Genomic DNA, 21,318 nt, shown 5'->3' with positions numbered 1-21,318 from the left:
CTTCTCTAATGGACCAATAATATCCATGCCAACTGTATGAAATGGTTCATCAACTACTGGCAAGGGTATAAGCTGTGCTTTGGGAGGTACAGAAGCAGTGTATTGGCATACAGGGCACTTACGACAGTAATCGGTTATTGCATCATAAACACCAGGCCAATAAAATCGATACAGTACCCTGGCCAATGTCTTCTTATAACCCATGTGACCAGCAATAGGAACGTTATGAGCCAGGTTCAAAATATGTGATCTGAATCTTTCTGGCACAACCAACTGTTTGACTTGTTCTCCTGTCTTTGGGTGATTACACACTCTATACAGAATATTATTTTCAACTAGAAAAAAGGGTGTAGCAGGCTGTTTACCACTTTTTTCAACCTCTTTACAGTTTTTTAAACCTAGCTCATATAACGGCTTAATGCCAGTGTCCTGTTTCTGCCGCAATGCAATATCAGTGTCCCAGAGTTCAACATTTTTATACTTGCCATCCTGGGAAAGTCTCTTCCTGAAGACCTGTTCTGGAACACGCTGACGTTTTAATGATGGTGGCTCCATGATGTCCTCATGAAACGGGAAGATGTCCTCCAAAGTCTCTGCTCTGTCTTGCACCTTTGCTTGAGCTCTAGTAGTCACAGCAGACAAATGATGTTCTCCTAATAGCAAGTCATCAAATCCAGGTGTAATTCTACCAAGAATCACCGGAACTTGTAGTTTAGGAACAACAACTGCTGGCATAGAGAAACATTTTCCATCCACCTGTAGTTCAACATTCGATGTTGAGTAATTTTTTGTATCTCCATGAACACAGGTAATCGGTACTTTGGGAAAGTCCATCTTACTGGTTATCAAATTCTCTTTTACCAGGCTTAACTTACTTCCAGAATCCAGCAAGGCATCCACAGCCTGTCCGTTAATTTGAACTGGCCGGATAAAGTCACTGAAGGCGGAAAAAGATGTAGATGCTTGGCTTTTAATGCTCTTCCTTGGGCAAAATTTGGCTACATGACCCTTACCCTGACAGATATAGCACATTCTGTCACTGGAAGCAGTTTTCATTGGTGTGCTAGCTTCTTGTCCTCCACCTCCAGAGATCATGTGTGACTTCCTGGATTGCCCAATTGCAGATTTCTGTATGTCTCTTTTTGCAAGTAGAAAGTCATCTGCCAATGAAATAGCTTTTTTTGCATCTTTGGGTCTATGTTTTTGAACCCAGGCATGAACATCAGCTGGAAGAATGTGTAGAAACTGTTCAAGTACAATAACTTCACTGATCTGTTGAACAGTTCTGGTTTCTGGCTTCATCCATTTTGAGTATAGGTCTTGCAGGCGGGTGAAGACTTCTCTTGGACTATCAGTGAGACAATACTTGAGCTCTCGGAACCTCTGTCTGTAGGTTTCCTCACTGACGTCATATCGCCTCAAAATAGTCTCTTTAACCAGGTCATAGTTATTAGCATCACGTATGTCCATGTGGCTATACGCCAGCTGGGCTTGTCCAGTAAGATATGGGGCTAATCTTACCACCCACTGTTCCTTAGGCCACTGACATGTGCTTGCAATCCTTTCGAATGTCGTCAAATATGCCTCAATATCATCTTGTGGAGTAAGTTTTGTCATATGAGGGTCTTTCCAAGGAGACACGGTCACATGTGCAGGATGAGGAGGTGAAACAGCTTGCCGTTCCAATGTTAATGCCTGCAACAGTTCCCTCCAGCGTTCATCCTGACGTTGCAATTCTTCACGGTTTCTCCTGATCTCCTCCATTTGCCTTTTTTCTGCTTCAATCTGCTGCACAGTTAACCATTTCATCAGGTCAGCAATGTTCTCAGGTAAAGTCTTTTCAGGAGGTTTGGTCACACCTGGAGTTAATGAAGCAGCAGCAGCTCCCTGGACCTCTGATTCCTCCTCTTTCTCTGCAGACGGCCTGATTTTAGATCTAGCACCTGGATTTTCCATCTTGCTGGACTTACTTGCAGAAACTCGCTTTACAGGCACAGTTTCTTTTGGTTTAATGCGCCAGGAACGAGTCTTGTACATAACACCTCTGTTTCTTTAAATAGGAGTACTTGGAGCAATACTCAAATGGAATCCCACTTCTGACACCATATGTGAGGCATAGGCTTTTCAATGCACAATCAGGCTTTGCTTGATGAAAATAATCCAAAGGAGTTTATTTTGAAAAGTCCATATATAACATAACAGGTTCAATAAACACGCGGCTCTTGTAGTTCCACAGACCAGCAGAAGGCAAAACACAAATCTCCACAATCATAATCCCCCAGATTGCTGGTCAGTGACACCTTTTATACAATTGACATACCCACAATTCTCTGCAGCTTCCCCTATAAAACACCAGAGCTGCTGCTGGCCTGCCTCTTATAAGGTCAGAGCAGACCCACCATGCTGCAGGTAAGTAGAACATAACATTTATTACATAATTTTACATTGTAACAGCACATTCCCTGGTTTTGGTACACAGCTCCCAGGTGGTGATACTAGACAGAAGAGAATAGAGCATTAGGTGGCCGGCCTAATGAGAGAAGTAGAATAAGAAATCATTCACACAGAAGTTACCAACCAGGAAACTAATGTACCACAACCAGAGTTACAGAAAACCAGTTTTTAATACTATAAAAAAACATTGGTCTTCTTCACATACCCCTCATACACTGCCAGTCATAGTGTACCCTCATACACTGCCAGTCATAGTGTACCCTCATACACTGCCAGTCATAGTGCACCCCTCATACACTGCCAGTCATACTGTACCCCTCATACACTGCCAGTCATACTGCACCCCTCATACACTGCCAGTCATAGTGCACCCCTCATACACTGCCAGTCATAGTGTACCCTCATACACTGCCAGTCATAGTGTACCCTCATACACTGCCAGTCATAGTGTACCCTCATACACTGCCAGTCATACTGTACCCCTCATACACTGCCAGTCATAGTGTACCCCTCATACACTGCCAGTCATAGTCTACCCCTCATACACTGCCAGTCATACTGTACCCTCATACACTGCCAGTCATAGTGTACCCTCATACACTGCCAGTCATACTGTACCCTCATACACTGCCAGTCATAGTGTACCCTCATACACTGCCAGTCATAGTGTACCCTCATACACTGCCAGTCATAGTGTACCCTCATACACTGCCAGTCATACTGTACCCCTCATACACTGCCAGTCATAGTGTACCCTCATACACTGCCAGTCATAGTGTACCCTCATACACTGCCAGTCATACTGTACCCCTCATACACTGCCAGTCATAGTGCACCCTCATACACTGCCAGTCATAGTGTACCCTCATACACTGCCAGTCATAGTGTACCCTCATACACTGCCAGTCATAGTGTACCCTCATACACTGCCAGTCATACTGTACCCCTCATACACTGCCAGTCATAGTGTACCCTCATACACTGCCAGTCATAGTGTACCCTCATACACTGCCAGTCATAGTGTACCCCTCATACACTGCCAGTCATAGTGCACCCCTCATACACTGCCAGTCATAGTGCACCCCTCATACACTGCCAGTCATACTGTACCCCTCATACACTGCCAGTCATAGTGCACCCCTCATACACTGCCAGTCATAGTGCACCCCTCATACACTGCCAGTCATAGTGCACCCCTCATACACTGCCAGTCATACTGTACCCCTCATACACTGCCAGTCATAGTGCACCCCTCATACACTGCCAGTCATAGTGCACCCCTCATACACTGCCAGTCATACTGTACCCCTCATACACTGCCAGTCATACTGTACCCCTCATACACTGCCAGTCATAGTGTACCCTCATACACTGCCAGTCATAGTGTACCCTCATACACTGCCAGTCATAGTGTACCCCTCATACACTGCCAGTCATAGTGCACCCCTCATACACTGCCAGTCATAGTGCACCCCTCATACACTGCCAGTCATAGTGCACCCCTCATACACTGCCAGTCATACTGTACCCCTCATACACTGCCAGTCATAGTGTACCCCTCATACACTGCCAGTCATAGTGTACCCCTCATACACTGCCAGTCATAGTGCACCCCTCATACACTGCCAGTCATAGTGCACCCCTCATACACTGCCAGTCATACTGTACCCCTCATACACTGCCAGTCATAGTGCACCCCTCATACACTGCCAGTCATAGTGTACCCTCATACACTGCCAGTCATAGTGTACCCTCATACACTGCCAGTCATAGTGTACCCCTCATACACTGCCAGTCATAGTGTACCCCTCATACACTGCCAGTCATACTGTACCCCTCATACACTGCCAGTCATAGTGCACCCCTCATACACTGCCAGTCATAGTGTACCCCTCATACACTGCCAGTCATAGTGTACCCCTCATACACTGCCAGTCATAGTGTACCCCTCATACACTGCCAGTCATAGTGTATGTGAGGCATAGGCTTTTCAATGCACAATCAGGCTTTGCTTGATGAAAATAATCCAAAGGAGTTTATTTTGAAAAGTCCATATATAACATAACAGGTTCAATAAACACGCGGCTCTTGTAGTTCCACAGACCAGCAGAAGGCAAAACACAAATCTCCACAATCATAATCCCCCAGATTGCTGGTCAGTGACACCTTTTATACAATTGACATACCCACAATTCTCTGCAGCTTCCCCTATAAAACACCAGAGCTGCTGCTGGCCTGCCTCTTATAAGGTCAGAGCAGACCCACCATGCTGCAGGTAAGTAGAACATAACATTTATTACATAATTTTACATTGTAACAGCACATTCCCTGGTTTTGGTACACAGCTCCCAGGTGGTGATACTAGACAGAAGAGAATAGAGCATTAGGTGGCCGGCCTAATGAGAGAAGTAGAATAAGAAATCATTCACACAGAAGTTACCAACCAGGAAACTAATGTACCACAACCAGAGTTACAGAAAACCAGTTTTTAATACTATAAAAAAACATTGGTCTTCTTCACATACCCCTCATACACTGCCAGTCATAGTGTACCCCTCATACACTGCCAGTCATAGTGTACCCCTCATACACTGCCAGTCATAGTGTACCCCTCATACACTGCCAGTCATAGTGTACCCTCATACACTGCCAGTCATAGTGTACCCTCATACACTGCCAGTCATAGTGTACCCCTCATACACTGCCAGTCATAGTGTACCCCTCATACACTGCCAGTCATAGTGTACCCCTCATACACTGCCAGTCATAGTGTACCCCTCATACACTGCCAGTCATACTGTACCCCTCATACACTGCCAGTCATACTGTACCCTCATACACTGCCAGTCATAGTGTACCCCTCATACACTGTCAGTCATAGTGTACCATCATACACTGCCAGTCATACTGTACCCCTCATACACTGCCAGTCATACTGTACCCCTCATACACTGCCAGTCATAGTGTACCCCTCATACACTGCCAGTCATAGTGTACCCTCATACACTGCCAGTCATAGTGTACCCCTCATACACTGCCAGTCATAGTGTACCCCTCATACACTGCCAGTCATAGTGTACCCCTCATACACTGCCAGTCATAGTGTACCCTTCATACACTGCCAGTCATAGTGCACCCCTCATACACTGCCAGTCATAGTGCACCCCTCATACACTGCCAGTCATAGTGTACCCTCATACACTGCCAGTCATAGTGCACCCCTCATACACTGCCAGTCATAGTGTACCCCTCATACACTGCCAGTCATAGTGTACCCTTCATACACTGCCAGTCATAGTGCACCCCTCATACACTGCCAGTCATAGTGCACCCCTCATACACTGCCAGTCATAGTGTACCCCTCATACACTGCCAGTCATAGTGCACCCTCATACACTGCCAGTCATAGTGTACCCCTCATACACTGCCAGTCATAGTGCACCCTCATACACTGCCAGTCATAGTGTACCCCTCATACACTGCCAGTCATAGTGTACCCCTCATACACTGCCAGTCATAGTGTACCCTCATACACTGCCAGTCATAGTGTACCCTCATACACTGCCAGTCATAGTGTACCCTCATACACTGCCAGTCATAGTGTACCCCTCATACACTGCCAGTCATAGTGCACCCTCATACACTGCCAGTCATAGTGCACCCTCATACACTGCCAGTCATAGTGTACCCCTCATACACTGCCAGTCATAGTGCACCCCTCATACACTGCCAGTCATAGTCTACCCCTCATACATTGCCAGTCATAGTGCACCTCTCATACACTGCCAGTCATAGTGTACCCTCATACACTGCCAGTCATAGTCTACCCCTCATACACTGCCAGTCATAGTGCACCCTCATACACTGCCAGTCATAGTGCACCCTCATACACTGCCAGTCATAGTGCACCCTCATACACTGCCAGTCATAGTGTACCCTCATACACTGCCAGTCATACTGTACCCCTCATACACTGCCAGTCATAGTGTACCCTCATACACTGCCAGTCATAGTGTACCCTCATACACTGCCAGTCATAGTGCACCCCTCATACACTGCCAGTCATAGTGTACCCCTCATACACTGCCAGTCATAGTGTACCCCTCATACACTGCCAGTCATAGTGTACCCCTCATACACTGCCAGTCATAGTGCACCCCTCATACACTGCCAGTCATAGTGTACCCCTCATACACTGCCAGTCATAGTGCACCCTCATACACTGCCAGTCATAGTGTACCCCACATACACTGCCAGTCATAGTGCACCCTCATACACTGCCAGTCATAGTGTACCCCTCATACACTGCCAGTCATAGTGTACCCCTCATACACTGCCAGTCATAGTGTACCCTCATACACTGCCAGTCATAGTGTACCCCTCATACACTGCCAGTCATAGTGCACCCTCATACACTGCCAGTCATACTGTACCCCTCATACACTGCCAGTCATAGTGTACCCCTCATACACTGCCAGTCATAGTGCACCCTCATACACTGCCAGTCATAGTGTACCCCTCATACACTGCCAGTCATAGTGTACCCTCATACACTGCCAGTCATAGTGTACCCTCATACACTGCCAGTCATAGTGCACCCTCATACACTGCCAGTCATAGTGTACCCCTCATACACTGCCAGTCATAGTGCACCCTCATACACTGCCAGTCATAGTGCACCCTCATACACTGCCAGTCATAGTGTACCCCTCATACACTGCCAGTCATAGTGTACCCTCATACACTGCCAGTCATAGTGCACCCTCATACACTGCCAGTCATAGTGTACCCCTCATACACTGCCAGTCATAGTGTACCCCTCATACACTGCCAGTCATAGTGTACCCCTCATACACTGCCAGTCATAGTGTACCCTCATACACTGCCAGTCATAGTGTACCCCTCATACACTGCCAGTCATAGTGTACCCCTCATACACTGCCAGTCATAGTGCACCCTCATACACTGCCAGTCATAGTGTACCCCTCATACACTGCCAGTCATAGTGCACCCCTCATACACTGCCAGTCATAGTCTACCCCTCATACATTGCCAGTCATAGTGCACCTCTCATACACTGCCAGTCATAGTGTACCCTCATACACTGCCAGTCATAGTCTACCCCTCATACACTGCCAGTCATAGTGCACCCTCATACACTGCCAGTCATAGTGCACCCTCATACACTGCCAGTCATAGTGTACCCTCATACACTGCCAGTCATAGTGTACCCTCATACACTGCCAGTCATAGTGTACCCCTCATACACTGCCAGTCATAGTGCACCCCTCATACACTGCCAGTCATAGTGTACCCCTCATACACTGCCAGTCATAGTGCACCCCTCATACACTGCCAGTCATAGTGTACCCCTCATACACTGCCAGTCATAGTGTACCCCTCATACACTGCCAGTCATAGTGTATCCCTCATACACTGCCAGTCATAGTGCACCCCTCATACACTGCCAGTCATAGTGCACCCTCATACACTGCCAGTCATAGTGTACCCCTCATACACTGCCAGTCATAGTGCACCCCTCATACACTGCCAGTCATAGTGTACCCTCATACACTGCCAGTCATAGTCTACCCCTCATACACTGCCAGTCATAGTGCACCCTCATACACTGCCAGTCATAGTGCACCCTCATACACTGCCAGTCATAGTGTACCCCTCATACACTGCCAGTCATAGTGTACCCCTCATACACTGCCAGTCATAGTGCACCCCTCATACACTGCCAGTCATAGTGCACCCTCATACACTGCCAGTCATAGTGTACCCCTCATACACTGCCAGTCATAGTGTACCCCTCATACACTGCCAGTCATAGTGTACCCTCATACACTGCCAGTCATAGTGTACCCTCATACACTCCCAGTCATACTGTACCCTCATACACTGCCAGTCATAGTGTACCCCTCATACACTGCCAGTCATAGTGTACCCCTCATACACTGCCAATCATAGTGTACCCCTCATACACTGCCAATCATAGTGTACCCCTCATACACTGCCAGTCATAGTGCACCCCTCATACACTGCCAGTCATAGTGTACCCCTCATACACTGCCAGTCATAGTGTACCCTCATACACTGCCAGTCATAGTGTACCCCTCATACACTGCCAGTCATACTGTACCCCTCATACACTGCCAGTCATAGTGTACCCCTCATACACTGCCAGTCATAGTGTACCCCTCATACACTCCCAGTCATACTGTACCCTCATACACTGCCAGTCATAGTGTACCCTCATACACTGCCAGTCATAGTGCACCCTCATACACTGCCAGTCATAGTGCACCCTCATACACTGCCAGTCATAGCGTACCCCTCATACACTGCCAGTCATAGTGCACCCTCATACACTGCCAGTCATAGTGCACCCTCATACACTGCCAGTCATAGTGTACCCCTCATACACTGCCAGTCATAGTGTACCCTCATACACTCCCAGTCATACTGTACCCTCATACACTCCCAGTCATAGTGCACCCTCATACACTGCCAGTCATAGTGTACCCCTCATACACTGCCAGTCATAGTGTACCCCTCATACACTGCCAGTCATAGTGTACCCCTCATACACTGCCAGTCATAGTGTACCCCTCATACACTGCCAGTCATAGTGTACCCTCATACACTGCCAGTCATAGTGCACCCTCATACACTGCCAGTCATACTGTACCCCTCATACACTGCCAGTCATAGTGCACCCCTCATACACTGCCAGTCATACTGTACCCTCATACACTGCCAGTCATAGTGTACCCTCATACACTGCCAGTCATAGTGTACCCCTCATACACTGCCAGTCATAGTGCACCCCTCATACACTGCCAGTCATAGTGCACCCCTCATACACTGCCAGTCATAGTGTACCCTCATACACTGCCAGTCATAGTGTACCCTCATACACTGCCAGTCATAGTGCACCCTCATACACTGCCAGTCATACTGTACCCCTCATACACTGCCAGTCATAGTGCACCCCTCATACACTGCCAGTCATACTGTACCCTCATACACTGCCAGTCATAGTGTACCCTCATACACTGCCAGTCATAGTGTACCCCTCATACACTGCCAGTCATAGTGCACCCCTCATACACTGCCAGTCATAGTGCACCCCTCATACACTGCCAGTCATAGTGTACCCTCATACACTGCCAGTCATAGTGTACCCTGGCACTGCCATGGCTCCCCCTGATATGTCCCCCTGACATTACTCAGGTTTTGGCTCACGTCTGCCCTCTGTACCACAGCGGAGCCAACAGCTCCCAGGATGTCCACACTATACCAGTCGCCCAACTATGGATCTAATACTTCTCACAGATGAGGATTTGTTACAATTGTATCCAGCATAGATTCGTTATTCCTGTGTTAGGAGACTGCAGAAGCACACATCTCTCATCATGATATTAGTGCATGTAAAATTCCTCAGTCTGGGGTCCCCACTACCAAACCATCAGCTCTGGGAAATATTAGGTAAGGGCAAAGGGGAATTTCAGTTTCAGGATCATTGACAGCAAGCAGAGATAGTAAGAATCAAAACACAAAGTAAATTAGCAATACATAAGACTGGCTGCAGAGAGCACAGAGCACAGCAGTGTGAGGTCTGATTACACATCTCTCCAGGGACAATACATAACACTGGCTGCAGAGAGCACAGAGCACAGCAGTGTGAGGTTTGATTCCACATCTCTCCAGGGACAATACATAACACTGGCTGCAGAGAGCACAGAGCACAGCTGTGTGAGGTCTGATTACACCTCTCTTCAGGGGCAGTACATAACACTGGCTGCAGAGAGCACAGAGCAGAGCAGTGTGAGGTCTGATTACACATCTCTCCAGGGACAATACATAACACTAGCTGCAGAGAGCACAGAGCACAGCAGTGTGAGGTCTGATTACACATCTCTCCAGGGACAATACATAACACTGGCTGCAGAGAGCACAGAGCACAGCAGTGTGAGGTCTGATTACACATCTCTCCAGGGACAATACATAACACTGGCTGCAGAGAGCACAGAGCACAGCAGTGTGAGGTCTGATTACACCTCTCTTCAGGGACAATACATAACACTGGCTGCAGTCTGGGTGACTCCTGCTGACAGGTTCCCCTGGTCAGGTACAGAAGTGACAGGTACAATGTATCCGTGTCGCTGCAGCAGGTGGAGACTCACCTGGAATGTCCCCGCCCTCCCGGTCACCGCGGCGGCAGCCAATCAGCGCGGAGGAGGAAGAGATACAGTTACCACCTGCGCATAATAACCAGGAGCAGGAATCCTGTAAGACGGGACAGGACGGGGAGGAGGAGGCGGCCCCCATACATCCCCGGAGACCCCGGTGTAGACCCTCAGGTGAGGCTGGAACAGGTATTTAACCCATTCAGGCTCTGACAGGAGGGAAGCAGCGGGGACAGTGACTCCGGGCCCCGGCACCTGTGGGGTCTCTAGGATGGGAGGGCAGTGCCCGGGTGCCATGAGACCTTCCCAGTAGGAAATAGGCTGTACAAGTACAATTGGACCCCAATAATACCAGGCAGCCCGGATATCCGTGATATACATGTGACTTGTATAAGTTTCTAGGAAAGCTGGGTGACTACCAATAGAGGATATAAGGATGTATATACTGTGCTGCTCGGAATGAGGGAAAGCTGGGTGACTAATACAGGATATAAGGATGTATATACTGTGCTCCTCAGAATGAGGGAAAGCTGGGTGACTAATACAGGATATAAGGATGTATATACTGTGCTCCTCAGAATGAGGGAAAGCTGGGTGACTAATACAGGATATAAGGATGTATATACTGTGCTGATCAGAATGAGGGAAAGCTGGGTAACTACCACAGGGTATAAGGATGTGTTTACTGTATATACTGTGCTCCTCAGAATGAGGGAAAGCTGGGTGACTAATACAGGATATAAGGATGTATATACTGTGCTGATCAGAATGAGGGAAAGCTGGGTAACTACCACAGGGTATAAGGATGTGTTTACTGTATATACTGTGCTGCTGCTTATAATAAGGGAAAGCTGGGTGTCTACCACAGGGTATAAAGATGAATATATACTGTATATATACTGAGAGAAAGCTGGGTGACTACTAATAGAGGATATAAGAATGTATATACTCTGTTGCTCGGAATGCGGGAAAGCTGGGTGGGAAAAGGCAGTAAACACCAGGGAGCGGCGGAGATGATGATGATAATGACTTACAGATAATATGGAATAAGGAACGGTCCTAAGTCCAGAGTGCGGCCCGGACAGTACACAGGATTATCAGCCCCGGGCGCTGAGCCTCGCCCCTTTATATTAACAGAATCGCTTAATTATAAGGAATTGTATTGATAATTTGTTAAAGTTCATCAAGAAGATCCAATATAAGACTGAGTGACATTTATTCATTCTGACCTGGAAACCCGAGAACTCCTAATCCTAACAGATGGTGACCCCCCCCCCCCCCCATAGTTCTCTGCTATGAACCCCAATCTATACGCTCTGACCTCTTATATTCCATGATACAATGCGGCAGATTTATAATTGTGATGATGAACGTGTCCAGTTCTACTTCTAGACCTGTTTTAGTTGCCCTCATTAATTTTTTTGCCGGCCGGCCACACCCCCTTTCCTGAGACCACACCCCTTTGTGGGTTTTTTTTAGTGCAAATCCTTCAGGCGCAGGTGAGTAATGAAAGGAAATAAAAATCAAAATCAAAAGTGATCTGTGAGTAGACGTGGACCCCCCGGGGGGCCCGCATGTGACACCCATCATGTATGTGCCGCCTCCCTCCGTTCAGTGTCTCAGGTGACATCTACAGGTGAGCGCTGGATGATGGTGACGCCGCTCAGTGTTTATTTGTTTCCTCGTTCCACTGACGACTTCCTTACCTGGGCGACTCCTGGGGCTCAGCGTCTCACCCAAACATTATATTACAACGTAGCAGAACTTTTCCTAATCCAATGTGGAAACAAACTCTCTCTTAAAGGGATGAAGTCCCCGCAGTCCTAGAGCCATCTGCAGTGTAATCTATTGCTCGCTGTTATCAGCCAGTCCAGGCAGGGAGGGTGGACAATAAGTAGAAGCTTCCTGCTGCGGGCACTGGGATGTGAAGGGTTACAGGCGGCTCCTCCTCTGGCAGTAACTTGGTGACAGGGAGAGAAGAAAGTGTCAAGAGTCACAATGAGAGGGACATAATGTCAGCGCTGCCCCCCGAGCCTCAGCGTGCACTGAGCCCCCCATACCCTGCCGCCAGGGGGGAGGTAAGTACATGGGGGATGGGGGGAGTGACTGTGACAAGTGTTCCCTGTGTGTGGCCGGCACCGCCTCCCGCCAGGTGATGTATATGTATATACCCACTGCCGGGCTGACACTGCTGATACATATATAATGGGGTCTGCTGCTATAAAGGAAAGATCAGCAGCGTTTTATCTGTGAATATTTGTAATTGTCTACTGGTGCATGTATGAGAGGGTATGTGTGAGTGTATTATGTATGTGTGTATTATGTATGTATGTAGACTGTGTCTATTTGATTGTATATATGTGTTGTGTATGTATGTGTGTATTATGGGTGTCAATAGAATGTGTCTATGTGAGTGTATGTGTGTATTGTGTGTGTCAGTAAGTGTATGTATGTGTGTATTAGGTGTGTCAGTGAGTGTATGTATGTGTGTATTATGTGTGTCAGTGTATGTATGTGTGTACTATGTGTGTCAGTAAGTGTTGTGTGTATGTATGTGTGTACTATGTGTGTCAGTAAGTGTTGTGTGTATGTATGTGTGTCAATAAGTGTATGTATGTGTGTATCATGTGTGTAAGTAGGCTGTGTCTATGTGAGTGTATGTACATCAGTAGACGGTGTCTATGTCAGTGTATGTATGTGTGTCAGTAAGTGTATGTATGTGTGTATTGTGTGTGTCAGTGTATGTATGTGTGTATTATGTGTGTCAGTAGGCTGTGTCTATGTGAGTGTATGTACATCAGTAGACGGTGTCTATGTCAGTGTATGTATGTGTGTCAGTAAGTGTATGTATGTGTGTATGTATGTGTGTCAGTAAGTGTTGTGTGTATTATGTGTGTCAATAAGTGTATGTATGTGTGTATTATGTGTGTCAGTAGGCTGTGTCTATGTGAGTGTATGTACATCAGTAGACGGTGTCTATGTCAGTGTATGTATGTGTGTCAGTAAGTGTATGTATGTGTGTATGTATGTGTGTCAGTAAGTGTATGTATGTGTGTATGTATGTGTGTCAGTAAGTGTTGTGTGTATTGTGTGTGTCAGTGTATGTATGTGTGTATTATGTGTGTCAGTAGGCTGTGTCTATGTGAGTGTATGTACATCAGTAGAAGGTGTCTATGTCAGTGTGTGTATTATGTGTGTCAGTAGGCTGTGTCTATGTGAGTGTATGTACATCAGTAGACGGTGTCTATGTCAGTGTATGTATGTGTGTCAGTAAGTGTATGTATGTGTGTATTATGTGTGTCAGTAAGTGTTGTGTGTATTATGTGTGTCAATAAGTGTATGTATGTGTGTATTATGTGTGTCAGTGTATGTATGTGTGTCAGTAGGCTGTGTCTATGTGAGTGTATGTACATCAGTAGACGGTGTCTATGTCAGTGTATGTATGTATGTATTATGTGTGTCAGTAGACGGTGTCTATGTGTATGTATGTACATTTATTATTCTGTCTGCGCCAGTTTTCTACCGTAGTTTGCACTTACACACTTAAACTGCGCATGTATTTATGAAGTCCGTCGGAGTGCACTGAAGTTCACCAAGCTATGCTGGGTGCAGGTAAGTGTGTGTCATGCGACACATTTTTAAAATAAAATACGTCAGTTTTTCCGAATCCGTCGGCTTTCCGACGGCCACACCCCCCGATTTCCGTTGATGTGACACAATCCGATCGCATGCGCCAAAAACCCGAAGCAATTCAGGGAAAATCGGCACAAATCGGTAAAATTCAGGTAACCCGACGTTAAAACACGATTCAGGCCCCCATTTTGTTTATGGATGTATTGTATACAAAGATTTTTCGGAAGATTTTTCGTGATGATTCCTAGTCCCAGCACATCACCCATGTCTGTGCCGTATGACTGACCGTATGGCGGTGGTACATGATTGTTGTTTGTCCTTCCATGAAATACTAACTCCCTGATGTTTTGTCCTTTAGGTCACGCGTCACTTTGAAGAGTAAGAGGAGACCCCACTTATGGTCATCAGAGAAGTAGACGTTCTTGTAGGCAGCAGGAAGGATTTGAAGGAGCTTTTATCCCCTATGACGTTGACTTCCAGATGTCCATCAGCGAGACGTCTTGCTGTCCTTTGTTCTCCTGTGTCCCTCGGCCGGGTCTCTTGTATAGGCGGTCGGTCTCTTTTATAGAGTCTCCCATAAATCTCCTGGATCTTTCATCATGACACGTCCTGCGGTTCTGGTGTCAATGAACTTTGCTCCGTAGCCTTGTGTCCATCATCTTCTTCATCATGGCTGTAACCCTGGAGAACAATCCTTGACCTTCTGCCCCTACTCGAAGTCTTTGACCTTTGGTTCTCCTGTGGTCATCATGTCTTCTATTGATGAGTTGCCACCACCGAGGGCTTCACCCAACCAAGAACACATCCAAAATGAAGCTTTGGAGGAGCACACGGAGCTGTGGTGGTCTCGGGAGCCAGTCAAGTCCATAGTTTGCTACAGTTTTTCCGTGATCCTGATTTTGGCCTGCGGAATTGGAGGGATTGTCCTCCTCTCCTCTACCACCAGTCAGTCGGGAGAATGGAGATTGGCTGTAGGGGTCACGCTTTGTATACTGGCCCTTCTGGTTTTACTGAAGCAACTTCTGAGCTCGGCCATCCAGGACATGCAATGTTTGACCAGACGTGACCACATTAACATGCTGAAGAGTGGTGGGATGTCGGACACGCTGGTTTTCCTTATAAGCTCCATAATTATCCTCGCGTGCGGCATCGTCCTGCTTATTCTGTCTTTTGCTGGAGAGACTCCCGGATTCCCTCCCTTCCTGGTCACCATGCACAGCGTTGGGGTGTCACTAGTCGTTGTGGGATCATTGCTCCTCTTTGGGGTCGTCGTATTCATCCTGCTGCTTGTTTGCAGATCTTGTTTTCCTAATCGGTTCCATCCACGTAACATGTGGGTTTTCTCCATCTCTGGACAATTACATCAACGGCAGAACACCACCTCAAGTCTGGCCAACCTCATCTGAGCCCCCTCCTACGCCAAAGCCACAAATGGAGCTGAGCTCTTCTGCATTTAACCAAATTCTGTGGACCTGAGCCAAAATTTTCATGATTATAGAATGATAACGTCTTGGTGAGATCTTGGTGGGGAAGTAATGGTGTTGAGGTCATGGTGGTGACTTGATGTCATAGTGAGGTCATGATATGGTTATGATGATGTCAAGATGAGAACTTGAAAGGGTCATGATGTCATTGGTTTAGGACAGTGGTGGCGAACCTATGGCACGGGTGCCAGAGGTGGCACTCAGAGCCCTTTCTGTGGGCACACAGGCCTTCACCCCAACACAGAGTTTACCAAACTGGACTTAAAGCTTCCTCCTGCAGTCCAATACAGCCCAGGAGATGCCAAGCTCAGCGCTATTTTAAAGCAACATCCTTGGCTGCCAGGACTAAAGGAGGAACAAGAAGGTGTGGATAGAGACGGATTATGATTGGAGCTCCTGCTCTGGGTCCCCTGATTCTTCCTCTTCAGGGGACCCTGGAGGGAAGCTACAATCCAAATTTCTCCATCATCTTTCTATTGTATTGGTGAACTCAGGACGCCAATGCGATTAAAACCTGTGATACAGCAGAGATCAATAGGTTACTGCTTAAATTGTCATGTTGGCACTGTGCGACGTATAAGTGGGTGTTAGGTGTAGTTTGGGCACTCTGTCTCCAAAAGGTTCTCCATCACTGGTTTAGGATGAAATCATGATGAGCACGTGATTAGGTCATGATGATGTCATGGTGGGGTCATCGTGAGGACAGAATTAGGCCATGATACTGTTATGTTGTAGTGATGATAGAGTCATTGTGAGGACCTGATAGGGTCATCGTGATGTCATTCTGGGGTCTTGATGAGGACATGAAGGTCCTTGATACTTGAAGGATCCGGCTGCACCATGTGATCTTTGTACCTGATTTTAGACTCGATTTGGTCAAAAATTCTACATTTGGATGTTTCTAAATCTTTAACCCCATGACTTATTAACAGCAAGAAAAACACTGGTGTTCTTCAGAAGTAACTTGTGTAGAAAATTCTAAAGTTCCATCTTGGACCTACAGCTGTTGAGTATCAGGTCCTGTACTCTGCTCACATCCACAGCGATGTCAGTCATGTGACCTACGAGCTCTGACCATGTCATCACGACATCTCCACGTTACCACGATATCCCAATATTATGATGTCATCTGAGCTCCTACAATGGGCTGCTCTTCTGACTTGAATTTAGCTGCTTTGGTTGTGACTAGAGAGAAACGCTATATACATAGTTACTGATCACTTCAGATTAAGCTGCGAAATGAAACAAATGTAAAACTTATGGACAACGGTAAGTTCCCTAAATTTGGAGTTGTCCTCCTCGTAGTGTCCTCTATTGTCCCCTCGGTCCTTGACCCTTTCCTTTCCATCTTTCACATGAAGTCACAATGGGGCAATCACTGAGAACAAAAAGAGGCGATTGTAGCGCACACAATGCATGCTGGGAAACCGTAATCAACCACAGACAGAGGAGCCGCCGATACAATGTAACAGAAATAAGACAGATGTGATACAGAGTTTCCTTTGTAGATGGAAGATTTGTGAGGCCCCCGGGAGCGCAGGCGTCTATAGTACTGCACGTATGCAGATACGGAGAGCGTCAACTGCCCATTACAAATACCCGGCCGCACACAGTCATGTGCATGAGGCCTTCATCTGTAAGGGATAAAGAGAGATTCATCTCCCCACAGCGCCCCCGCAGGAGGAAGTCAGCATTACACAATGTCCACTGAAATCAGTGAGTTAGTTGTCCACGCTTGTAGCACGTCCTCTTAGTGGTCATCACTATGAAGCAGCAAGATGCAGCGCCCCCACAGGAGGAATGAAGTATTGCATGATTCCTATGGATTGCAATTACTTTGGATAGCTGGGTCCTCCAGAGAGAGTAAAGGAGGACCACCCTTCATTATCACAGTGATACAGAATGGCCCCTGTTTAATAAGTGGGCCCCATGTATCACACAGAACCCCTTATTTGGGGCCCACTGGCTGCATTAAGGGGATTGCAGTACAGTAGTAGGCGGACATTGGGGGTGGAGGATGGATGTGCGGATGTCACTACTGATGATAGCCTTAAGAGAGCACCCACCCCCTGGTCAGCACCCATCCCCCTGGTCAGCACCCATCCCCCCACACAGGGTGACATTGTCTGCTGACTTGTGGTGTCACATAACATCTGATGATGATGAGTTTTCTTTAGGAAACCTTCTCCCTTTCTCTTGTCACAGTATATCATGGATCAGAAATCATCAGATCATTATCATCATGGATCAGAACCACAATCAGATCCTCTGGTTTCACATTTGCGTCTCCTTTAAAATCTCTTTTGTAAAATAATGATTTTGCAACTTGAGAAGACATAGCCACCAACTCATGTAATAACGTGACTGGGCCCTACCAGGGTGTGACGTCCCATTTAGAAGAATCAACTAACAGAACCCCTTAAAGGGGCGCTCCAGTCCCAGCTGATTCATCAAATTCTTGTGCATGAGCAGGACCCCAGGGTTCTAGGAATACAATGACATTGGGGCACATTTACTAAGGGTCCGCGGACTGTGTTGGGTTTCCCGACTATTTCCAATTTGCATCGCATTTAACGGGTTTTTGGCGCATGCGATCGGATTTTCATGCCAACACAAATCGGTGGGGGCGGCCGTCGGACAACCCGACTGATTCAGACTAAACGCGGGATTTAAAATTCAAATTGTGTCGCAAGACAATGCACTTACATGCATCGGGAAGAAGAAGGTGAACTCCGGGGACCTGCGCGGGGAAGCGACACATGCAGGATATCGGGTGCACAATCTTAGTGAATCGCACCGGACTTCAGGATCCGGATCGGGGATCGCGACAGGACCGAGTAAGTAAATGTGCCCCAGTGAGTCCTGCTCCTCCCCTCAGGCCCCGCACAAGGTATTACTCAATGACTTAGCTGTGAGTGGAGTGTCCCTTTAAGTTTCCAAGTCCTGGATCCTGTTTATAGGTAAATCTATATAGAATGTGTTCAGTAACTTTCTATATAGTTTGTCTTGTGTTTTATCAACTTTTACTCCAGTCACAACCGGAGCTGCATTCAAAGTTTTGCTGGCTTATTTTTTTTTGTCTGTAAGCTGCAGACATATCATGTGTGAGCGCTCCGCTGTGGTGCATTGTGGGGGATGTCATGGTTCTATCTGTGCATATTACATGTGTGGAGTGTAGATATCGGATCAGTGGTGCTGATTATCTATGGAGCTTAGATACACAGATAAAAATCCATCCCACCCAATCCGTGTTACCCCCGATACTAGGGCGACACTAGATCTGCAGATTACAAAGTCCGTACAGAAATGTCTGTCTAATAAATACTAATAAATATATAAGTCAGAAGAACTATGGATGCAGCTCTGGGTGTGACTGGAGATCAAATAATAGACAGCTCTGAAGTACATAATATTATAAAATACCAGAACTTTGGATGCAGCTCTGAATGTAACTAGAGTAGAAGTAACGATATGATATCAGCACTGTAGACACAGCTTTGGGGAATAAGTCAGGATATAGCAGAACTGTGGATGCAGCTCTGGGTGTGACTGGAGATAAAATAATGGACAGCTCTCTGGTATATGGCATCATTGGATGCAGCTCTGGATGTGGGTGGACTATAAGTGATGATATAATAGCAGAACTGTGAATAAAGCTCTGGAATATATGTAATGATTTGTCAGAACTGTAAATGCAGCTCTGGATGTGACTAGAGGATGATATTACAGCAGAACAGGGACCAAAGCTCTGTCGTATAATTCGTGATTTAGCAGAACGCAGCTCTGGGGGTTACTAGAGAATTATAAATTATAACATCACAGTCATATACAAAGCTCTAGAGTATAAGTCAGGACCTAGCAGAAGAGTGAATGCAGCTCTGGATGTGACTGGAGAATAATAAATGGAAAAAGCACAAAGTTATTTTTAACATTGTATCCAGATAGAAGATCGTGTTCATGATTTCACAGACATGTAGATATATAGGGTATTAGAGATGATCGATGCTGACGGGATCAGCCACAGATCGCACCCACCATGTACCTGCAGGACCTCCCCCGGCTGCTGCGGGGCCCCTGTACATCACCCCAGCAGGCGCTGGCCCTACCCCTGAGGCATCTGAGATGCTGATATCTGAAGACGTGGTACATATAGAATATATTTTTACAGGTAAATGATTATTTAATGAGAAGCTAATATATATATAAATATGTGACCCGGTAATAAATACGATGATTCCACCTCCGCGACGCTTAGGTTTCTTCTGTCTCTCGCATTGATCCTTTATTCCATTTTTATGAGCTGAATTGTTCACTAATTATAAAGATTCTGACTGGTCCATGATTCTGATACAAAGTTCCAAAACCTCTGCATACACAAACAGGAAGATGCGGGTCAGTGGTAGACACCATGTGGCCCTGGACCAGACTGAAGATAGGGGCCCGCAATATGGAGGCTGAAGTTACAAAACACCCATGATAAAAAGATCTGATCATCACTGCTGTATGTGTAACAGGAGGTCCAGTAATGACAACTACAGAGTCGAGTCGAGTTATCAGGACATGTAGCTGCATCTTTAAGGGGATCATGACACTAGTTGAGAGCAGACGATGACCCCTGGCCAATCACAGCTCCGGCTCCTGTGTCGCCCTGTGGAGTAGCTCCGGCTCCTGTGCCCGCATGTGCAGTAGCTCCGGTTCTTGTGCCGGCATGTGCAGTAGCTCCGGCTCCTGTGCCCTCATGTGCAGTAGCTCCAGCTCCTGTGCCCTCATGTGCAGTAGCTCCAGCTCCTGTGCCCTCATGTGCAGTAGCTCCGGTCCTGTGCCCTCATGTGCAGTAGCTCCGGCTCCTGTGCCCTCATGTGCAGTAGCTCCGGTCCTGTGCCCTCATGTGCAGTAGCTCCGGCTCCTGTGCCCTCATGTGCAGTAGCTCCGGCTCCTGTGCCCTCATGTGCAGTAGCTCCGGCTCCTGTGCCAGCATGTGCAGTAGCTCCGGCCCCCGTGCCCGCATGTGCAGTAGCTCCGGTCCTGTGCCCTCATGTGCAGTAGCTCCGGCTCCTGTGCCCTCATGTGCAGTAGCTCCGGTTCCTGTGCCGGCATGTGCAGTAGCTCCGGCCCCCGTGCCCGCATGTGCAGTAGCTCCGGTCCTGTGCCCTCATGTGCAGTAGCTCCGGCTCCTGTGCCCTCATGTGCAGTAGCTCCGGTTCCTGTGCCGGCATGTGCAGTAGCTCCAGCTCCTGTGCCCTCATGTGCAGTAGCTCCAGCTCCTGTGCCCTCATGTGCAGTAGCTCCGGTCCTGTGCCCTCATGTGCAGTAGCTCCGGCTCCTGTGCCCTCATGTGCAGTAGCTCCGGTTCCTGTGCCGGCATGTGCAGTAGCTCCAGCTCCTGTGCCCTCATGTGCAGTAGCTCCAGCTCCTGTGCCCTCATGTGCAGTAGCTCCGGTCCTGTGCCCTCATGTGCAGTAGCTCCGGCTCCTGTGCCCTCATGTGCAGTAGCTCCAGCTCCTGTGCCCTCATGTGCAGTAGCTCCGGTCCTGTGCCCTCATGTGCAGTAG

The 21,318-nt window shown here is 47.3% G+C and overlaps 1 protein-coding gene across 3 annotated transcripts; it reads left to right on the top strand.

The window, feature by feature from the left end:
- Nucleotides 1-4,684: 4,684 nt before the first annotated feature.
- TMEM125 (transmembrane protein 125) lies at nucleotides 4,685-20,009 on the top strand. 3 transcript variants are annotated; one of them, XM_072126637.1, is made up of 3 exons: nucleotides 4,685-4,729; nucleotides 10,632-10,823; nucleotides 14,641-20,009. In XM_072126637.1, exon 3 carries the CDS (start codon nucleotides 15,032-15,034, stop codon nucleotides 15,686-15,688), a length of 657 nt encoding a protein of 218 aa, XP_071982738.1. In that variant the 5' UTR covers nucleotides 4,685-4,729; nucleotides 10,632-10,823; nucleotides 14,641-15,031; the 3' UTR covers nucleotides 15,689-20,009. The 3 variants fall into 3 exon arrangements, with proteins under 3 accessions (XP_071982738.1, XP_071982739.1, XP_071982740.1); XM_072126638.1 differs by having other exon boundaries at nucleotides 10,632-10,838; XM_072126639.1 differs by lacking the exons at nucleotides 4,685-4,729; nucleotides 10,632-10,823 and adding an exon at nucleotides 12,484-12,727.
- Nucleotides 20,010-21,318: the final 1,309 nt, after the last annotated feature.

Source organism: Engystomops pustulosus, chromosome 10 (genome assembly GCF_040894005.1).
Source record: "Engystomops pustulosus chromosome 10, aEngPut4.maternal, whole genome shotgun sequence".
NCBI classification, from domain to species: domain Eukaryota; kingdom Metazoa; phylum Chordata; class Amphibia; order Anura; family Leptodactylidae; genus Engystomops; species Engystomops pustulosus.
Note: the sequence above shows the minus strand (reverse complement) of the source record. Positions and strands in the feature narration are given on the sequence as shown.